The sequence below is a fragment of the Lycorma delicatula genome, chromosome 12 (assembly GCF_047948215.1).
Source record: "Lycorma delicatula isolate Av1 chromosome 12, ASM4794821v1, whole genome shotgun sequence".
NCBI lineage: Eukaryota > Metazoa > Arthropoda > Insecta > Hemiptera > Fulgoridae > Lycorma > Lycorma delicatula.
In genome coordinates, this window is record NC_134466.1 from 37317883 (window position 1) to 37342154 (window position 24272).

A 24272-nucleotide genomic window follows, 5' to 3' on the forward strand; every position below is an offset into this window, starting at 1 on the left:
TGGTGTTATATTAACATTAAAAAAAAAAAAAAAATCTCAGTCTATTTTTAAAGATACAAATTGTTGTTGAACCAAACAACGGGAATATAAAATGAGATTGACTATTTGCCCGCACCAAGATTTTTTGTTTATTTTTGATATCCTGAATCCGTCCTTAAGTTTTATCAACAGCTCCTGGGACAATCTGTATACAATTATTTTTTAAATGTTTAGTTTAACTTTCCTAAAGTTTGGCAATCAAATAAATAGTTTAGCTTGATATATTATGTATTGTTTCTTCAATGTTTATGATGACTGTGTACATGTGAATGTGTTTTACTCTTGAAGAAATACTTTTCGATCTCAGAAGGTTTTTTAATGGAATATTATAACAAGAACCTTTTACATTGCATCAGTAAAGTGTTTCCGTTCAGTATTTCTAAAATTCCTGATAAAATAACATGACATACTTTTAACTGAAAGTGTTTTTTTTTTAATAAATTTGTAAAAAAGTTCTTGAATAGATAGAAAAAGAAAAGAGCAATGATGCCTCTCATTCTTTTAATGTAATAAATTTTATAATGGAGAAAGTTACGTGCAAGCTGCATGAAATTATTTTTATTATAAACTTTGAATATAACCTTTTTGTAAATATTGTTAATAAAATCTTTTTATTATGCAATCTAGACTGTTGGAGTTTAGGTCAGACATTGAGCAATTGGTTAAATATAAGGATTCACCTACTTTATGATTGGTTTTTGTTTATACTATTTTTTTTAATTTATTTTTTTATTGTTTTATATGATAAAATTAAAGAAAAATTAATTAATTAACCTCTTATTTATTTTATTATTAATTTAAGTTATGAAATATATATTGAGAAATTATTTTTATTTTATTTATTTATTAAATTGAACTAAACTATTTTTGTATGTCTTATGTCTTATTTTTCATAGAGTTTCATAATAGCAAAACCAAATAGATATGATTTATATAACTTTTTTCATGTATTATTTTCACATTTTTGGAATGAGTATTTAATTTTTTTTAAGCAAATAAGATTTTCTAGTTTAATTATAGTTAATTCATTATTGTTTTTTACTTTTATTTTTATTGTTGTTTGTAACTTCCTGCTAAAAGGTGTTTTAAAAGTAATTTTTTTTCATTATTGAAAAAAAGATAAATTCTTGTTGCTAAAACTTTGATCTATTTATTCATCTGCAACATTGAATTATTATGCTGGACGTTTTGAATATTGTTTTTTTTATTAAAAAACATACCATTAATTTATATTTCAGTCAGTAAATATTTTTACTCATAGGAATCACAGGTTTTTCTTTATATAATAGGCATCTTGTCAAATAGTTTTGATTTTGTGACGTCTACAAATTCATTGCCTTGATAAGCCTGAATAAAGAAATAGCTGTCTCATCAATTGTCATAAAATATCAATATCACATATAGGGTAGCAGTTAACTGAATTTCCATGTGTTATCCCTAAGGAAAAAGGGATTAAATATAATGAAAAAGGGTGGGTATACTTTGGGGGCAGTGAAATAATAGGGATTGTATATGATTGTGGTCGTCCATCTGCTTGCTGAAAACAATTTTATTTACATGTACATGAAAAAAATACACATACAGTAATATAATATAAAACATTTCAATAAAAAATTATTGATACATCATGAGTGTGCATAACATTGATCCCATATATACTGGTAATTTTAGTTGAGATTTTACTGCTCCAATATTTTTCACTTGGAAGATTCTAGATTCAAATCCTGATCAGTAAAAACATTTTTCATAGACTACAGATCCATTTCTCATGAATGACTTCAGTGCATAGTTGCCACTTTCTAGTTGATCTAGAACCTTACTGTGTAGTGTCCTATAATTATTGTTTTGGAGATGATGAATTTACAGGAAAAAATGAAAAAATCTGGTTTAGGAACCCATTTGGAAGAAAAGTAATCAAATATATTTGTTTGGTTTGTTGTGAAAGAGGGCCCTTGAACTTCTTAGATAGTTTTTTAGACTAGTCATGCACCTCTTCAGTCCCAGATGATGTAAAGATTATATGAATATCTTTTGTTTGTTAGAGTGAAATAAAATTCATTATTTAGGATTTTGTGATTATCTGTAAAAAAAAAGATTGTATATATTTTTCTTGGGTATGGAAACAGCGCTATTAATCTTTCAGAATTTAATTCAAACTAGTGGGGTTTTGTAAAAGCTTATACCCAGCTGATGGGATTAAATATAAGGATTACTACAGAAAATTTTGCCACAGTGCTGGTGATGGGTGCTTGATGCTGAGCACTAGATAAAGAAAAACTCACAGGTTCCCAGCTTTCCATTAATGGACTTGAAGTTAGTGTTGGATCAAGAAACAATGTTTTATGTAATATTTTTGTGTGGTAAGTTGTGCTAATTTTAGGAGATTACTTAAGGCCTAGGAATGAACCATCCCAATCTCTCTCAGCATTACTTCAATAGGTTGATTGTCCTTATGTATAAATTTTTCTTTGATCCTTGTCTCGGGTAGTACCATAGGCTCTAAGGCAGTTAACAAACTCATGGTGCCACTGCCTGATAATTGCTATGACTGCTTCTTTCATACTGGAGTTAATGGGTTTGATCTCTGGGCTTATGTGTGTAGTTTCCTATCTGTGGACTGCAAAAATAGCTTTATTTCCAAGATTATTATAGGTGCTTGTAAGGTAAAATTGCATTTCCTAACACACATTTCTTGTCTTGTATTAATGAAGATGTAAATCTTGAAGGGGTAATTAATTTATTTATTCTCTTTGTAGCCTTTGCCCAGTTATAGCAACTAATTTTTTATATTGATAAATTAATTTTGTAACAACTGAAAAATGCCAAGTCTAACCAGGATTTAAACCCAGAACCTTCCAGATGAAATATTTTAAAGATATTATACAAGTATTTATTAAAATTTAGTTTCTCAATATGTATGGTTAAATACCCTTTCCATACTTTGCTATTGATTAAAAGTATGGACCTGTGCTCTAATATTATATTTACTTCTTTTGTATATAACCTCTCAAGTAAATTTTATTCTGAAATAGAAGTAATGCTCGTATAAGAAGCTATACTAAATAAACTTTTGTTCTGTATGTTATTCCTTATTACTCTTTATCTTCTTTTTAGGTTTCATATTAGGTAGAGTTCATAAGAAAGCTACCTATTGTAATGGGTACCGTAATTCTACTTCCGGAAAATTTTGACATATCTTCGTGTTTCACATCCCCAGACCCCAAAACCACAGTCAGTTCAAAAATGTATATACACATTATATATATATATTATATATATTTCATTTTCTTGTGGATACACTAACTTCCGTAATTTTGCACCAATCACTTTCAAATTGATACATTAAATATAACGACCGAAAATTCGGCCGAGTTCGTTAATGGGATAAATCGGACCAGGGGGGGATTTTTTGAAAAAACAAAATATTACTATAACTTTTCTTATTAAGTAAAATATTGAATTTGTTTAAACTTCCTACTGTTCTTTGGATAAGGGACTAAAACTTATCAAAGTAATATTTTTCATATCACCAACCATTGGCTCAGGGGTGGAAAAAATGGGGTTTCAAAGACAAAAAAAAATCATACCTCCCTTAATAGGCACAGTATCGAATCAGTTTAAAGTGTTAATTAGTCCTCTAAACATTGCCTAAAACTTTTGTCTGAAACAATTTTTGAAATGACCACCTCTTATGGCAAGGGATGACTAAAATGTTGCTGAAAATGTAAGAAGACGGGGCTTTTCGTATCCTAAACATGTGAAACTTTTTTTACATGCAACCATTGTTGTATTGAGTAAATTTGAAGTTTTTCTTATCTTTTAGGTGGAAATCTTTTTTATCCTCTACTTAGCACAGGTGAAATCTACCTCTGCCTTTTGGCATGCCGAAAGGAATTTTTTTTTTTAGCAAATTCATCTTAATTTTATTAATATTAAAAATAAGAACTAGGTCAGGTCTAATAACTTACAGGTTATTTATTATTAATTATTATTATTGTGATTTCAATAATTTCTCACCATTGATAAATTTTGATATTGCTGCTTGTCCATGTCGTATCACACACTCATCCAGGTTTGGGTCACTTTGTTTACATGGTGTTATATAATTTGCTGAAAAAAAAAGTTACAATAATTAATTAAATAATCATGATGTAACTAATTTTGCATGAATGTTTTTTAATTAAAATAAAAATAATGTATTTTATAAAGTTTAAAATATGTTATGTAGAGTATTATTAGTATTAATAATTGTATTTTTACTGTTTTATGATCATTTACATGCGCTGATAAATATTTGTGCATCTCCTTACTTGAAGGAGATACTGATTTATATAACAGCTAGTAAACTGATAAGTGACTTTCTCAAGTTTAGAAAAAACTAAGAAGTGCATTTTCTGATTGAATTGTTTAAACTCTGATCTCAAGAAACCAGAAATTGTTAACATTAAGTCATTTGTTTCTTGTCAAGACAGAGGCTACAGACGTCTCCATTGTCAACAAAATCTGTTATTTAATGTCTAGACATTGAAGAAGAATATTAGGCTACTTCCATTGGAATAATGATCAGTCCGTTTACACTTATTAATTACTTAATATAGTGCCAATTAATTAATATAGTACAACAAACACAAAAACACTGCATAACTTGATTCTCAAAGATAATTAAACATAATCAAAATTATGTCAAAAACAATTGATTGCCTAACATTTATTATTAACACTTAACCTCAGTTTTATGACAACAATGAATAATATTTAAATTAATTATTGTTGCCAACCTAATTTTTCAAAGGTCTCTAATTTATTATACTAAAAAACATCAATTTTTAATTTTTTCAAATTGATAATATTTTTCTGTTAAAATTTGTTTGTTTATTACTTTACTGTCTAGATAGCGCTATAGCTGTAGAAGGGAAAGTTTTGTAATTGGCCCAATTTAGGCATGTGCAGTTTTCACCTGATCTTGACTTTTTGACACCTAAGGAACCCTAAAAACCTAATGTTAATGTGCGCGCGTGTTCGGTGTTGTCCTCTAAATCACCTTTTATCTCCAGAACTACTGGACCGAATTTGATCAAACTTGTTCAGATTACTTCTATATATGGGGCATTGATGCCATCAAATTTTCATCTTAAAAGGTAGAGGGTGTGAGACTGTAGAGCAAGGTCACCAAGAGTATCTCTTGATGAGTATCTCTTTCGCCTAATTAAGGTCTTATTTTTCTTAGGCACATTTGTTAATGATTTAAAAATAACAATATTTGCAAAAAAGGTTTTTAGCAAAATCGCACCCTCATCCCACAAAATGCCCTAAACTTTGAAATTTTGTTGTGATCGTTATGATGGTTGTTTTTCTAATTACGCATACAAATTAATCTTAAATTTTTTTCTGTTTAGCCTCCAGAAATTACCATCAGGTATTAATTCAAATAATGAATAGGTTGATATGTATGAGTGTAAGTGAAGTGCAGTCTTTTACAGTCTCAGGTCGACCATTTCTGAGGTGTGTGGTTAATTGAAACCCAACCATCAAAGAAAACCGGTATCCACGAACTTATATTCAAAGCCATATAAAAGTAAAACTGACTTTACTAAGATTTGAACGTTGGAACTCTTGACTTCGAAATCAGCTGATTTGCGAACACGCGTTCACCACTAGACCAACCCGGTGGTTTAATCTTTACTAAACTGGAAGTCCCAAACTCCACCAAGCGGCCGGACACGACCAATAGTCGTACATTTTTTAAGCATTTTTTTCTTCCTCTATTTTATTGTAATCAAGACTGCCTTAAAAAAAGATTTTTTATAAAATTGAACTTTGACTACCACTTTGGGGTTCGCCCAAAAAGTAGCAAACATTGTCGTGTGAGGTATCAGTTTATACGTTTTCAAGGGCGCTGAAAACGATTTTAATATTTTAAAGTTGTTGAAATAGAAGCATTTTTTAAAAAACGGTTTTAACCTCAAGCTAATGTTATTATCTTGTAAGTATAACGTGCTATTTTTTCAATACGTCATTAATATATTAATTTTATTTTATTTATAAATAGCCGCATGTCGGGAAAATCCTACGACTGTGTTAGCTTTTGTACTTCCTTGTACACAGTAACGGAAGTATTGGGATCGCGAAAAATTTCGGTTTTCAGATTTCAAGGGAAATATCCATTTTTACCACCCCTGAATTCATTTGTACTAGTTTCGGCGTCACATCTGTACGTACGTAAGAATGTACATATGTATCTCGTATAAAGAAAAACGATTAGCCGTAGAAAGTTCAAATTTTGGATTTAGGACTGTTATAATATCTAATTGTGCACCTCCCCTTTTGATTGCAATCGACTGGACCAAAAGTCTCCAAAAAGCCCAAGATCCAAAAAATTTGGATTTGGACTTTTGCTTAACTGTAGTAATAATTCCTCATTGAAAGAAGTTATTAATGAAATAAAATTTTATGTACTTTTTCATTTAAAAAAAAAAAAATGTGTATATGTAATTTAATAGGCGTACAAGGAAGTTATGTGGTGTCTACATCAGATTTTTTTGTTCATACACTTCATTGCATCAATTTTTTAAGAATAAAATTGTGTACAAGTTTTGATAATACAATTGACCCATTTATTAGTCTCTTAACATAGTTATTGTTCTTTAAACCAAAAAAATGTGTTTTTTCGTAACCGAATTTGGATATTATGAAAACTACGGAAGATAATGTTCTGGGAACTATTTTATTCGATTTTCACGTCAAAAAGCATAAAAAAACAATCAGATTTACTATGTTAAAAACTTTCTAAATCACCTTATTTTACCGGGGGGATCTGAAATCCGGACGAGTTTTTTTATTAGCCATAACTCGATAACAAAGCGTTTTCGGATGAATGAACTTTTTTCTTTATTTTATGTGGTAGAATCAGTTTTCATATTATTTCTCTTTCCAGCCGAATCATGTGTTGTATATCTGAACGAATAGATTTTATTGCAGTACAATCTGAAAATAGTTTAAACTCATTTTATATTACAAGCAATAACATCTGCGTATGCCTCCTTAATGCCATTCAAATTGAAATTCGATGTACGCTGGGATTTATTGTAATTCGACATTTTTTTCATGATCTTAAAATTTTAATCGTATTTGCTGAACTTATATTAAAAAAAGAAGTCAAGTTCTTATAACACTTTTATTTATAGATATACCTGTAATACTACATACTTTGTTACTGTTTATGCAATAATATTACATAACTGGTATTTTATGTTAATAGGTTTGTCTAGTATGCTATAGGTTATGCGTGATATTACCTGAAGTTGTAATGCTGCTTTTTTAATGATGATAGATATAACGGCTACGTTACATAGGAGTGTTTACTGAATAAATATTTAATAGGTAGTTAATACTTTGTAACCATATTTAAATATCGTCGTAAGCAATATAGTTACATATATAAATAGAAATAAACACTATTTTTGTACAAAAGCAACATAAATAAACTATGTAACATTTTGATGATGTTTAATAAAACTAATATTTGTTAGGTTGTAGTAAATAATTAGTTGGTGTTTATTTTTCTTATATTTAAAAGCATTGAGAGCAAGTTAAAATAATAACTTTAACTTTATTTTTGCAGTAATTAACTTTGTAATTCTAATGCACTTTTATATAGAGTGTTTCTAAAATGGTGGGCTGGCTATACTTTTTTGGGTTCTACTTATTAAACTAAACAAAAAATATCAAAAATTGTAATTTTTCCTTTGTTCTCCCACTGTCCGCCATTGTTATTTTTATATAAAAATTAATATCTCAAGTTCGGATAGAAGAATCACGGTAATATTTGGTAAGGGTTTTTGTAATAAAGTTGTAAAATTAGAATAAAATCAGGATTTAAATATATTTGCAAATTACAAAATGGCGGCCATGTTTATTTTTCAATCCGTTATATCTTCAATAATATAACTTTTATCAAAATATATGTTATTGTTAAAATATTAAGCTTTTTATTTTGAACAGAATGACATTTTACTTATTAAAATCTGTTAACAAATCGCCGTGTTGTGGCAGGAATTGATGTTGCAATTTTGTGTCTGTTTTCATGTCCTGCACTTTACGTTCAATTCGATTAAATATTAATTGTTTTTATTTATTGTTAATTACTATCAAATTAAGTAATAATTTTCTCACAATAATAGACGTAATAATTAAAAAAAAAAAAAACTACCTGTGATAATTTTATGTTAATTGTTGTAAAGCATTAGGTACACTTTTTTTTAAAATAAACAGTTAACAATTGTTAAAAGTTATAAGAGAGGTTTAAATGATAAGATATTGATGAGGTTTAAGTTACAAGAGGTCTGTAAATAAATAATGAGACTGGTTCAGAAAAGTTTTTATTTACAATCCAATTATACATGGACTCTATCACCTTCGAAATAGTTCGAAGGTGAGAAGCCACGCAACGCTTCAAACGATTTTCCACTCTTCATAGCAGTGTTGGAACTCAGAAACCGAAATAACCTTCAGATGGTCGGTTACATTTTTTTTATGTTTTCTACTATTTCAAAACGGTGTCCTTTGAGTGGTTTTTTAAAGTCGGTAACAGAAAAAAGTCGCAGGTACTCAAGTCAGGTGAATAAGGAGGTTGAGGAACTGCATCGCCGAAAACTCATTAATTGAGAATGCAGAGTGACAAGGTGCATTGTCATGATGAAGCATCCAGTTGTCTTTGATGGCTGGTCTCACGCGGGCAACTCTTTTCCGCAGTTTTTCAAGAATTTATCGGTAAACATATTGATTTACAGTCTATCCTGCAGGAAAAAACTCCTTATGGATAATGCCGTTACTGTCGATGTAACGAATTAGCATGGTTTTGATTTGCTCATTTTTGCTTTTTTGAGACATGGTGAGTTTAAAGTGTGCCACTCCTTGCTCTGGCGTTTTGTTTGTTGATCGTACTCAAATATCGAAGATTCATCGCCAGTAATAACATTTTTTTAGAAAATCAGGATCAGTTTCAACTTCCCCTAGAAGATCGCGGCACACTTCCACCCTTTTGTTTGTCTGTTCAACAGTGAGGTTTCTTGGGACCAATTTTGCGAACTTTTTTCATGTCCAATTCGTTTGTCAAAATTTGGTGGACTGTTGTACGATTCAAATTCAATTGTTCAGCACTCATGGATTGTTTCTTAAATGGATTCAACCAAATAAATTCATATTTGTTATCGAAATTGTCGCGAAATTTATCATACGTCCTAATTTCTTGCACATTTATTTCATATCAGAGTGGAAAAATTAATTTTATTGATTATGAAATCAATTTGCAATGATCCATTTGCTTTGCGATCGTGATCGTTTATCGGCTGTAATATAACGCGAAATACAAATTTTCCATAATTTGTTTCTAAATTATATGTGTATAACTATACCATATACTTGGTATATAAAAGTATTCATTATGTAGGAGTAATATTTCGTTTTTTACTACCAGGTTTATATACAAATTTAGGTATTTGTATCTGTAGTCATATTTCATTAATAATGAATTCATTTTTTACCGAATAAAAATTATAAAACCTTGTCTCTAATGCGTTAGTGTAATATATCAGATTAAATATTATAATTATAGATCCATTTATCATCATTTCATATCGAAATTCAAACACAATTTAGGAAAATCACGCTGTTGATTGGGTAGAATACGTAATTTAAGATTACGTAAAAATTTTAAAAATCTCATCGGATAGCAAATTTTGTTCGTTCTAATTCGTTTAATCCATAATTTTATATAGTAACTAGCTTACCCAGCAATCCTTTGCTATTGCTAGATTTGAGTATATATATATAGATTAAATGGACACAATTGAAAGTTTGATAAAACATTAAAAACTGAGCATTACGAAACTTCACAAAATTTAACCTTTCCCTCTTTTCCTCTTTCCTTCTTTCGCTTTTTTCTTCTTCCCTTTTATTCTTTTTCGCAAAAGTATTTCGACCCCAGCGCCACCTAGCGGGTCCAAACTAATTCAGAAATCTTCGCGGCACAACTCACGAAAGTTCACTTCGCGGCACAACTCTGTTGTGCGCACAACAACTCGTTAAAGTTTCATCGCAATCGGATGAATGGTATAGAAACGCATACGGGACAAACAAACATTATATATCATTATATATAAAACATTATAACATCAGCATTTTGTCTTATAAGATTTTTTCTAAAATGAATTCTAAATTAAAAAGTTACAGTTTAGTGTAATTTTCCAGTTTCTTCAATTTTTTTTAAAAATTGTAAATTTTGAAATTTAAATCTACACAAGAAGTATTTTTCTATTTCAAGTGCTTCTTACGTTTTCTTCAAAAACAAAAAAATTCGAGTGCTCTCGGGACCAGGGAACTCCCTCGACTTGAATCACATTGAAAATTTATGGGCCATACTAAAAAGAAAACTTGGGAAGTTGGATTGTAACACAAAACTGATCTTAGTTCAGTGATACAGGTTCGGTTTCGAGATGACGAAATAAAAAATCATTGTTCTACGTTAATGGAATCAATACCAAAGAGGATTAATCAAGTAATCAAAAACAAAGGAGGACACATAGAATATTAAATTTGAGTTAGTTTGACTATTAAACAATTTTTATTTTAATAATAAAATTTTCTGATAAAAATACTGCGTTCGGATTAATTTGTTCGCCGCTGTATTACAACTTTGTTGTGAAATTTTTCGTATCGAAATTTTATAAATTTATTATTTTTTTTATTTATCATAAGATCTTTTAAAATATTTATGTTTTATAGAAGATTTGAGTATATTTTTGAGAAGAGATGTCATTTTTAATGCAGTTCAGTTTTTTTATTCAAACGAAACTTACGTAAAAGTGTTAATTTTTATACTCATTTAATCGGGTGTGGTATTAATAAATAAAGAAAGAAAATATGTTAAAACTATGTAAAAGTGAAAGATGTAATAAAAAAAGCAGCCCTACTCTCTATAATATTATTAATACACTGTATAGGTCATCATTTACGTGTAACTTGTTTCTTAATTTCGTTGTTGAATGAATAGATTATTTATGTATTTGTTAAAAGTTATGTAATGTTATATAATACAGCATTTACTTAGTTACTTTGATGAACCGTATTTATGTGTGACGAAAATAAATATTTAAGTCGTATAATCTGGTAAAAATTGTAAACAGAGCATTTTTTTAGTATTATACTAATTCCTTCACTAAATTATACGTTATAAACGGTACTTCTCCCGTTGGCTACTTTAAACATTGACTATCAAACCCTGGTACTTTACTGTATGGAATGTATTTAGACCGTGACATCAAACGTTTTCTTTCCTGTTTTTTTCGAATAAAATTCATTATAATCAAGACTGTATTAAATATGTATGAAATTAATTGTCGATGTAATATACAGATTAGACTTATAAATAATATTACAAAAGTTTTCGAAATTTTTAAAAACTTGCTTTATACTTTTTAGTCGTACTTTAATCAAATTACCGTACATTGCATAAGTTTAATTAGTAAGTTAATTTGGATTACAAAAGATAACGTGTTGAAATTTCTAATATATTTATAAAATATCAAACAAATTTTCAATCAACTATTTACTATAGCCGAATGCAAACCCGAGTGAATCGTCAGGAGCTATGTGGATCATACGAAGCCGAGTGAACCGTCAGGAGCTGTGTGAATGGTACGGAGCCGAGTGAATCGTCAGGAGCTATGTGGATCATACGAAGCCGAGTGAACTGTCAGGAGCTGTGTGAATGGTACGGAGCCGAGTGAATCGTCAGGAGCTAAGTCTCACTCAACATACTGCTCGCTAGAAATCATCTGTGTGTATGTATATATATATATATATATATATCATATGTATATATATATATATATATATATCATATATGTATCACTCATATGAGTGATGACGAAATGTCAAATTCGAAACCACAAAAATTCCCGTACAAAGTTTTTGTGGTTTTTTTGATGTCAAACGGCTATCGGATTTGTCATCTGCGACCCCAAAAACTCCGCATAGCCATTTTGCAGATTTTGCATTTTTTTGCATCTGTACCCTTAATTCCCACCACTAATTTATCCCCGTAAGGGAGGGGTGTATGCAAACGTAATGGTGGAATATTGTATTGTCACCCGACCTTAGTAACTGTGAAAAATTTCATCAATAGGCATTGTCAGGAAGTATATTAAATTGAGGATGCAAGATTTGAAGACAAACATGAAAAAATATATTGTGAGTTAAATAAAAGCAAGTAAAAAGCAGTGTCGGCCTCCTTGGCGCGAGTGGTAGCGTCTCGGTCTTTCATCCGGAGGTCCCGGATTCGAATCCCGGTCAGGCATGGCATTTTCACACGCTACAAAAATTGTCATTCATCTCATCCTCTAAAGCAATACCTAACGGTGGTCCCGAAGGTTTAAAAATTATATGAATTTTAAAATTATTATTTTTTAATTTTCCTTGTTTAAAACATTTTGCTACGATTGTTATTTTTCCGGCAATAGTTTTTCAGCTGTTAAAGTAATTATAGCTATAAGAGAAATTATAGTAATCGGTGAAAATTTTTGGGTGTCAGAATTTTTGTAAATTTCAGTGTTTCACGGTCCCCCTTTAACAAAAAGCTCAATAAAAATCGCCGTACGAAAGAATTTATGTTGGCCTGTATTTTGATAAATATATTCCGACTGCCTGAACATTAAAATTTGAAATTTGGTTCAAATATGTCAAGAGTATTGATTTCATTGAATTTTAAACTTAATCAGATTAGAACATTGGGTTATTTAACGCCACTTTAAGATTTTAACTTTTTGGAGAGCCGTCGTAGGAACTTGAAATTCGGTACAATTTTGGTATTACGAGTTGTTAACGATGTTCAAATTTAAAGTCGATGAGACTTAGGGGTGGGGATATAGCTTAATTATTTTAGATTTTTTGTTGTTATTTCCATAACGGATCACTAAAGACTCATAAAACTGGACAAAAATATTCGTCTACACCATTCGTTCTCAAAGTGGGCGCTGGAGGCATTCGGGGGGCTTTAGGGGGCCCATAGAAAATTGGGGACGTTCAGGCGGTCTAGGAAGGCGATGACTGTTAAAAAAAACTCCTTCTGGCTGGTCTCGAACTCGATCGCCCGGTTGACTCGGCACCTGTTGCGTTAAGCCTTTTGGCTACACCAGTCCGCCGACCGTATAAGCAAAATCTGTTTTATATAAGGTGTGAAATTACATTGGTTTAGTTAGTACCGCCGCACCAGCGCGAATTAAATTCGGTATGCGCGCGCGCGCTTTAGTTAGAATCATTGAATTAAATAAACGAAAAACTATTTTATTTAAATAAAATGATAAATAATTTAAATTAAGTTGTGTGTGTAAGCCGTGAAACAACAAAGTTGTAGGATTTTCCGGGAACGCGGCTTTAGCCGCGTGACGGGAAAACTCCAACTGTGTTGTCTGATTTTTTTTTTGTTAATATCATTAACAAATCTTATACGTATTTAAGTGAGCGAAATTTGTTAACATGTTTATTTAAACTTTACATCAGGATAACGAGAAATTTTGAAATAATTGTCCCAGTGTTAAAAATGTTTTTGCAAGTTTTATTGTTGAAAATTAAAACTACACTACATGCTGTTAAGGGTTCATATACCACTTTACAGTTGTTGAAAATAGTGCCGAATATGTGGAGTCCGTCCCGTTGTACGTATTCCTTGAAACAGACGCGAAGATTTTGCACGGGACTGTGCAACACCTCTAAGGAAATCTGGCAAATTTCCTTTTTAATTCTGATTTTCCACTTTACAGTTGTTGTTGGTCGAGTGCTTAACATTTTATTTTTAAGATAGTCCAACAAGAAGAAGTCGCATATCGTTGTCCGGTGATCTTGGAGGGCAAGTAATATCACCAAACTTAAATTAGGTGGTCACCAAAATTTGCTAAGAAAATCCACAAATAATTGAATTCTAAATTATAATTTTCAAATAATCAAATTTCACCAAATCTATGTTTATTTTATTTTACTTCTAATTTTATTTCACTAATAATTTTTTTTATTATCAATCATTTATTATTTATTGTAATTCTTTTTTTCAATCACGGGTTATTAATTATTAAATCGATGTGTTTAAATTAAAAAAAAGAAAAGGAGATGCAATCTGATTCGAACTGATGTGCCTTCCCTTAAGATCCAAATATTTCATTAATTAAAATTTTAATTTCAATTTTAATCAGAAAGGGAGGGGCATAACTAGATGTTACAAAGTCCTAAATCCAAAATTTCAACTCCTACCGCTAATCGTTTTTGAGTTATGCGAGATACATATGTACATACAGTCGTAACGCCGAATCTAGTCAAAATGGATTCAGGGTGATCAAAATGGGTATTTCCGTTGAAATATGAAAACCGAAATGTTTCGTGATCACAATACTTCCTTTACTTCATACAAGGAAGTAAAAATAAGAAAAAAGGAGATGAAATCTGAAGACCGACATTTTTTGCGATCGCAATACTTCCTTTACTTTGGACAAGGAATAGGTCCCAGAACTGTATTTTTACTGTTTTTCTAGAAATCTGTTGTAAAATAATAAATTGACAAAAAAAATTGATAATTGATAAAATTGATAAAACAGTATTTTACATAAGAAACTAAATACGTAAGAATTTCGAATTTTATTAAAAACAAAACATATTCAAATGTGGTGGTTGATTTTAACTACGTATTAATAAGCAAAACAAAATTTCCAGTATTACAAAATAAAAGAATAAAATATTTCAGAGAAATAATAATTACAATAAATTAAATAAAATACTAAATATTTCCTCCGCCATAGTGGATATGTTACCGATACCTGAAAAATATCGGTCGACACATATTAAATACATCGGGGAAAGACCGAAATATTTGCTTATTCGGACCTTCGACGGTATATGTCGACAAACATAGATAAGTCGAAACGATAATTACTAATTAAATAAAAAACACCCGATTCCAATCTCTAAGGTAGATTACATGACCTCGTAAAAAAAGAAGTTTAAATTAAATTGATAATTGATAAAATTGATAAAACAGTATTTTACATAAGAAACTAAATACGTAAGAATTTCGAATTTTATTAAAAACAAAACATATTCAAATGTGGTGGTTGATTTTAACTACGTATTAATAAGCAAAACAAAATTTCCAGTATTACAAAATAAAAGAATAAAATATTTCAGAGAAATAATAATTACAATAAATTAAATAAAATACTAAATATTTCCTCCGCCATAGTGGATATGTTACCGATACCTGAAAAATATCGGTCGACACATATTAAATACATCGGGGAAAGACCGAAATATTTGCTTATTCGGACCTTCGCCGGTATATGTCGACAAACATAGATAAGTCGAAACGATAATTACTAATTAAATAAAAAACACCCGATTCCAATCTCTAAGGTAGATTACATGACCTCGTAAAAAAAGAAGTTTAAATTAAAACATAACCTTCCCTCGCTAATCTCGTCTAATTAACGTTAAATATACAAATTATATGTTATTATCCGACATTGGAGGCGATTGATCAAATTCACAGCATTCAGCGTGCGCTAGTGATAAAGTTGAATAAAAACATTTTTATTAAAAAAATTGAATAAAGGGCAAACCATTCGACCATTTATTTGTATCATTATCGTTCATCCATGCCGTTAACGTAATCTGTATATCCTGATTGGTCCTTCAGTGTATAAAATGCTGAAAATTTGATTAAATTTTTTTATAAATGCGGTGAATTTGATTAATTGCCTCCGGTATTGAGGAATAACAAATACAATTTGTATATTTAACGTTTGTATATTAGTGAGCGAAGCGAGCGTAGGTTATGTTTGGCTTAAATTTAAACTTCCTTTTTTTACGAGAATTTCTCGTGATCTATTTACCTTAGAGATTGGTATCGGGTGATTTTTTTTAATTTCTAGTTATCGTTTCGACTCCCACCAGAGCTTATATTTGTCGACATATACCGGCGAAGGTCCGCAAAAGCAACTATTTCGATCATTCACCGACGTATTTGTTATGTGTGTCGACATTCCCCAGAGTATATCGACATTCCCCAGAGTATATCGACATTTGTCAGATATCGGTCTTTCACGGTAACAGATACACTAATCTGCCCGATGAACATTTTTTGGGGGTTATTTTCCGTATTTTAGTAGAGTTGTGTTGTATTACTCGTAACTCACTGGGAATTTTAATAATTAAGTCTTCTGTTCTATTACACTTACGTTCATATACTAATTATGTCAAATTGCCCCATAGGTTGTAGTCCAAAACTGTTAAATTTTTTTATTGACTTGTTTTGATTTTGATTTTTTTTTCTAATTCTTTCGTTTTGTAATACTGAAAATTTTTTTCGTTTAATACCTAATTAAAATCTGCCGCATTTTGATATATATTTTTTTTAATAAACTTCGAAATTCTAATTTTTCTGTTTAATGTCTGTGGACTTTATTCGTACCATCTTTTTCTTGTTTAACCTCCGGGATCACAGTTAGGTATTGCTTCAGAGGATGAAATGAACGATTTGTAGCGTGTGTGAAAAATGTTATGCCTGACCGGAATTCGAACCCGGGACCTCCGGATGAAAGGCCGAGATGCTACCACTCGCGCCACGGAGGCCGGCATACAATTTTACTTAGAATCAAATTCTGTACAGACTTGGTTTAAAACTTTTACGTGTTTATTGCACATTTATTAAGTTTATTTTACGGCAAACTTAAAATAGTGTGGTTTTTAAACCCCCAAAAAAAGAAGACTTTTAGCTGAGACTAATCGTTCTCCCTTTTGATTTTTCTCAGGGCGAGTCAGAGTTAGTTTCTGGATTTAATGGTGAATATAGATCTTTTAGATTTTCTTTGTTTTTTTTTTTTGTCTGAGTATAGAAATATAATGTTTATAAGAATTTTATCTTGTTTGATTTTTTTTGGTGGGGATGCATAATTTTTTTTTTCTTAGGGTTGTTTTTATTATTTATTTTTTTGTTTGGCCTCGTGGGTCCCTTCCTCGTTATCGGTATGATAGTTTGATGTATCTATGTTGAAGGAGTAATTTACCTGTTACTTTAAATTATATTTTATTTTTTTAAGGTTTTTTGTTTTTCAAAATAAATATATTAAAGAAATTACATATCATTTGATATGATATCATTATCATTTGATAAAATATTAAGCCTTTTATTTTTAACAAAATGTCATTCTATTTTTTAAAATTGATAGAAATAGCCGAGTTATGTCAGAAAATTGATGTAATTTTATGACTGTTTTCATGTCCACCACTTAACGTTCAATTCGATTAAATATTAATTGTTAATTCTAGTATTGTAAATTAATATCAAATTAAGTAATAATTTTCTCACAATAATACACCTAATAATTATGACACAAAATTACAACATCAATTTCTCCCATAGCTCGACTATTTTTTAACCGATTTTAAAATAATAATGTTATCTTGTTCAAAATAAAAGACGCTATCATATATTAATGTCATTCCTGTATCCGAACTTGAAATATAAAAATAATAAAATGGTTGACAGTGAGAGAACGAAGGAGAAATTACCATTTTTTCTAAGGATAATTTTTGTTTAGATTTACAAGTATAATCCGAAAAAGTATAACCAGCCCACCATTTTAGAAACTCTCTGTATATAAGGAAATTAAATTTCAAGTGAATGGTATTATCGTACTCATCCCTTAAAACCTAAAGAAAATTAAATTTAACCCTCTAATCCCATTTTGCGACCGTAAATAATACCGTATTTTTTTTTTGAAAAGTCTGTAAAAAAATTATAAATGGTTTTATTCTTTTGTAAATTTCCTATTTTTTAAAAATGTTTTTATTTATAGTCCCATCAACAATTAAAATTATTAGCGACTTATCAGTGTAATGTAACTGTACTGATTTACCAGTACAGTTACATTACAGTGTAGTCTTGAACAAATTCAGGTCGACTATTCCTGAGACGTGTGGTTAATTGAAACCCAACCATCAAAGAATACCGGTATCCATTCCCTAGTATTCGAATAGTAAACCTTTATTAGGAGAACCTGAGAACTTCCGACTTCGAAAGGTGATTTACGACGACGAATTTACCACTAGACCAACCCGGTTGTTTAAAAATAAGCTGACTGGCTAAGTTTTCGATCTTCCGGATAACTATATGTCTAGTGCATTAAGCCTTGTGGCTACATCTGTTTCCCAATTAAAACGTTTTTTCTTTTAAGTTGATAGTAGTAAATTAAAAGCTATGGAATATCCATAATTTTATTCAGACTTTAAAAAGTTAAAATTTAAAAAGGTAGTTTCTTTTAAATTTATATATTTATTTTTTTAAAGTTTATTTTATATTTGTATTTTTATTTAAAAATTATAATAAAACTATTACAAATATTTTACCAATATTTCTACAAATGATGGCATAATTTCTTATTTTAATCCGTATGGGTTAGCGTACCTATACATTCCTGTCGTGATCTATATAGAAATTTTATGTTTATATATATATATCATAAGAAAAAAATAAAATTAATAAATATGTAGCTTTTTATTTACATATAGGTGTTCACAGTTATAAAGCATTATTCAATAGTAATGCTATCCCCACAATGTTTTACCAGCACATTGAGGTATACATATATACCCATGTATTATTGTATACTATATTTATCAAGTGTCTTTTTATTTTTTTCTTTAGAAACATATACTATTTGAAGATAAATTAATAACATATTTTTATATAAATTGTACTTACGTAGTTTTAAGCCTTCGCTGAAGTTTGATAGATGATTAAATGTAATAAACAATATTAAAAAAATCTTTGAAATTTGTTGATATTTTAAATGTCCGTTTAATGACAGCCACATTTTATCTATTTTCATTAAAATACTGATAAAAATTAATTTAAATAAAATATTAAAATTTAATTTAAAAAAACTAAATATCGAAGTACTTTGTGCATAAGGTTATAAATGTACTTGATTTTATTATGTATTACACTCGTTTACAGTACGGTAAGAACTAAACATTTAAATGTTATTGTGCCCCCTATAAAACTTTTGTTTCTTACTATGCAACTTTAGCGAGGTAACTGGTGAATTATACTGGTATTACCCCACTCTTGTCGATACCACTCGTTCTCCAGCTGTTCTGTTAACAAATACTTTTCTCAAACCTGATCTTCGAATATATTTAAATTCTTTTATGCGGCACATATATATATATATATATATATATATTTTATTTATTTATTTTTTACATACTATTACTAAATTTCAACAGTACAATGTCCTATTATGAATACATATAAATAAAACGAATTTTTTATACGCTAGAAAAATAAAATTAATTTAATTTGAGTTACATCGGTCATTATATATACAATAAACTTTAAAAAAATTCTGGAAAAAAAAAACTAAGTTTTAATTAGGTTTTTCCGATTTTAGTCAGCTAAAGGATCGCGTAAATCCTTTCATTTAACCTTATTTTCTGATTTATTTCGGTCGCGTGGTCAGATTAGGGGGTGAAAATGAATTTTCTATACTTTTTGAAGAATGAGAAGTACGAAAATACCTTTCAGTCAAATTTTGGTTTCCTTATATACCGGTATTTATTTATTTATAAGCCTGTGTATAAAATTTTACGGCTCGAAAATCTCTAAAACTATTTGATCAATTTCATTGAAATTTAGATACGGTGTTGTTGTTTATCTGAAGTTGTGCGTATGAAAATTTGATGAATACTGGTCGAGTCGTTATTGAGTTACGCTCAATTTAACATCGACAGAATTTGAACAGGACATGTCAGAAGGGTGGTTCGTTATTATACTGCAAGTTGGAAAGTTAACATTTCTTTATCCGAGGTATGTATTGTTAGAAATATTGTTCGGCGTATTAAGGCAGCGTTACCTACTTTGAAGATATGATACTGGATAATGTTTTTTTATTTAAGGGTTATGTTAACTGAGTAGTGGTGTGTCTGTTTCGCGCTTATGTTGTAAGTCTAAGTGGAGAGAGAGTTGAAACTTGATGCATGTATGTTACTGGTCTTGATGCTGTGTCTACTGGTTATTTAAACGTATATATAGTGTGTACGATGAAAATAAAAGCCTGCTTGCTCGAGGAAGACGGTCGCTGTGTAGGGCATTACATTACTCTTTTCTCGTTATATTAGGCTCATTCAGAAACCGAGCTGAATATGCTGAATCTCATTATGTTCATCATTAACACGATGATTTATTTGGCGTTAAACAGAATACGAACACCTTGGAAATTACCCTTTCGTTCGGAAATTCCGATGCACGAAGAAAAAGTTTTCGTATTTTTAATTCGCCCTCCAGGAAATCTCCGTGATATTCACGTCGAATAGCTTCAGAATTTCCGTTAAAAATTCATAAACAAGATTTATATCGTCATATTTTGCGTTAGAAAATTGAAACGGCAGTTTTACATTATGATATGATAACATTCCACTTTCTTTATCTGTATGATAATTTATAACAGATTCAAACGAAGTACATCATTTTCATTGCTGACCAGCTGTTAGTATTTTCAACCTATACAATAATTTTTTTAAAAATATTTCTAAAGTAACATACATTTCAGTTTTGTTTTTTACGAGATTTTTTCGTTTTACTTATGTAAATTATTGGAAAAACACAGCTAAAATACTTATAAGTTTTGAATTTCTTTTAAAATTATTTTCAGTAATTAGCGTTTTTAATAAGTAAAATATTGTTATGAACAAAAGCCAAAAACTGCAACGCTACATTAAAGACCACATAATTTATCATTTCAGTTAGATCAAAACCCTTTAATTTCCATATTTATTTGTATCAATACGTCTTAGATCGGAAGATATGCAGCATTAAAGACAAAATTGGTATTTTCTCTTTAAAGTGGAATATTTCGGTTCATAGAAATCGTGGTCAAACAAAAAAAAAGAAGAAATTAAAGCTAAAGTCTTGATTTTAATTCAGTTTACTAAAATTTCGTTTTTCCCCATGCGCTCGATCAAACACGAAGAAAATCTTTCAAATTTTAAAAAATTTTCTTTTCACCGATTGCTTTTTAATTTGATGATTTTTTAAATCTGAAGTATTCTGTCAAAAAGTAGAGTATTTAAGCTGTAATTTTCTTTTTCGGCTCTCTAAGCCTTTTGGTTGCAAAGTCAAAGTAGTTTGGATGCAATCATTTTTTATCATAAAATATAGGTGTCCCTTTAATTTTTTGTACTACTGTAGCAGGTATTTAATTTTAGTTCGAAATATCAGGAAAACATCATTTTTGCCTGTTTTTTTTTAATCAGTCATCGCCTTTCTAGACCGCCTGTACACCCCAATTTTCTGTGGGCCTTCTACCACCACCCCTAAAGGCCTCCAGTGACCACAAGGGGGCGTTATCGTCCACTTTGAGAATGAATGATCTACTAGAAATATTAAATAGGTATAGTATTTTATACAATAAGAGAACCGCTTTTTATTGTTTAATAATAGGTTTTTTGTCTTTTGAGTTTCGTAAGATTTCTTTGTTGATAAACAAATTTATAAGAGGATGTCGAATGTTTTAAGATAAATCTGTATTATGTTTACTACGTTGGTTATAAAAATTGATTGGTTTTTAATTTTAGAGCTAATTTATTCGAAATGGATAAATTATATGACTGAGTAAAATGTAATTATACAATTGTGTAATTTTTTAACATCTTTAAATATAATTATTATTAATTGTTGAATAACTTTTTAAGGATTACAATGTAAATTATGTACTGTATAATAAAAACCTATCTTACTAAATATATAATAAATTATCAAGAAGTACTTTCCAATTTTAAACTAAAATTGTTATATTCCAACAAACTGCTATTAAAGAAACGAATACTATTTTAATTTTCCGGCGAATACAGCTGGAGTAGCAATATCAAAGAAGAAGGGATATGGTAATCACATCCAAAATGATTTATCGAGGTTTTTGCAAATCTTTAGGTTTTAAGGCCCAGTTAAATCATCCAGACCAAAAAAAAAACATATGTATGTGCCGCACCTCTTTTGGTCTTATATCTCAGAATTGACCGAACTAATTTTCTTCAAATTTGGCTTAAATATTTCTATATATGGGGCATACATCATATTCATTTCTTTTTCAAATTCGTTAAGGGGAGTGAGGGATATCGTAAAAAAACTAGTTTCGATTTTCTTAAGAGGAATTTTAGAGAAAACTTCATTAAAGCAAATTTACCTACAATGCTTATACAAATAATCCAAGAAATTGTTTTTTAAAAAAAATCGACCCCTTTTAATTTTGAATATACGTTCTTTCGCTCTGTCTGTTTTATTTTTTTTTCTTCATTACGTAAAAGGCTATTAAAATTAAAGTAGCTTTGGTACCTATAATATATTTTTGGCCCAAAATTAGAAACAATTTTTTGTTATTACTTTCATAAAAGTTTAAAACAGTTCTCTTAAAATTTTTGTTGTATTTTTTAAATAAAAGTCAAACTCTTAATGTTTGAATTGCAAAATATATTAATAAAGAAAAATTTGTACGCGTTATGATATGATTTGACTGGTTTAGCTGAGAGAAGTTATGCAGAACTTTGCCAGCTATGTTCGTATTGTGGGCCTAAAATAAAAATATGTAGTGTTAAGAACCGTCTTTATAAAAATACTGTTTAATAAAAATATTATAAATTTAAATTATTTCGAAAAGCAGAAATTTAAGAAGAATTAATAAGATATTATTTCATATCTCTTTGTGCAATTTCATTTTGGAATATTCTGTTTTTTTACACGATTGCCGAAAAAGGGATGTAATGTATTTAGAGTATATGTATATATGTATGTATATTTGTTCCACCGTAGGAGCTCAACGGCCAAACCGATTTAGATGTATGACCCCGTATTGGAATCCTAACGTTACCGGGAGTGTCATAGGCTATATAAAGAAATATATATCCAAAAAAATTACAATGAAATTGTAAACCGTACGGTAAGGGTATCGCAGATATAATTTCTTCCGCTCAAAAAAACAGAAATTTCTGTAATACAAATGAAACTGTAACAAAATGATACTGATATCAAAAAAGGTAAGACACTTTATCAAAATCTGTTATTAATTTAGAATTTTCTTTAAAAAAAAGTACATGTTAAATATATGTAATAGACAATAATAGATAATAAACAGTGTTTAAGTGTTACATATAATAAGCAAAAAAAAAGGAAAAATTATTACAAAACTCGTACCTGCCTGACTTCATTTATTAAACAACGAATAATCATAAGATTTGTACTATTTCTGTAAATGTGATATTTATTACATATAAATGAAATCGGGTCGGTAAGAATTTTGTAACAATTTTTTTTTTCTTATTATATGGAACGCTTAAACATTGTTTATTATCTATTATTGTATATATATTGTCTATTACACAAATTTAATATTTATTTTTTTAAAGAAAATTCTAAATTAATAACAGATTTTGATAAAGTGTCTTACCTTTTTTGATATCAGTATCGTTTAGTTAAAAACAGATTTATTTATACTTATTGTTATCTTATGAATTTTTTATTAAAATTTATTGCCTTTCTAGAACAAACAAATTGAATTTCACGGTCAATTTTTTTTTTTGTTGGTAATCACATTCACTTCATACCATATTTTTCCTTTTTTAATAAAACTTGTATAATGACCTTTAAAATCTAAGATCCGTGATGTAATATTGCAGTTATTACTTTGTAAGTGTAACCCTCGATTTTTATCGTTAAATTCGATCTTACCAATCGAATTTATTTCTGCTTTATTTATTCCAGTTTTAATTAAACTAGTATAATCTCTTCAAAATTAATACTTTTATTTTTTTTTTAAAGAAGTAATGGGAATTAAAAAAATTGTTTCATATTTACTACTTTCATTTACATAAGAACATTTACTATTGAAACAAGCTGTAGTATATTTTCTTTTAAATTTTATTACATCAATTTTTTGTACTCGGTACAGATTTATGAATCGTGCCGGTAGATATCAGTACTATCAAGTACTGATATCTACCGGCACCATTCATAAATGTACATTAAAAAAATGAGTAAAATTACATATTCTAGTACCCTGGTTCATCAAAGGTAAAAAAAAGTTATCCAACAAAATTCGAGGTATTTTTTGAAAGTATTCTTTATTACAAATCTAATTTAA

The 24272-nt window shown here is 29.3% G+C and overlaps 1 protein-coding gene across 1 annotated transcript in view; it reads right to left on the minus strand.

Annotated features, from left to right (window-relative positions):
- The window catches only part of LOC142333122 (protein takeout-like), a 51784-nt gene extending 32594 nt beyond the window's left edge, over positions 1 to 19190 (minus strand). Inside the window, exons 1-2 of the mRNA XM_075380050.1 lie at positions 18842 to 19190; positions 4057 to 4149 (exon numbers count right to left, since the gene is read on the minus strand). Of these exons, the coding sequence (XP_075236165.1) occupies positions 4057 to 4149; positions 18842 to 18968 (220 nt within the window). The 5' untranslated portion in view covers positions 18969 to 19190. The remainder of the gene's footprint in view (positions 1 to 4056; positions 4150 to 18841) is intronic.
- Positions 19191 to 24272: the final 5082 nt, after the last annotated feature.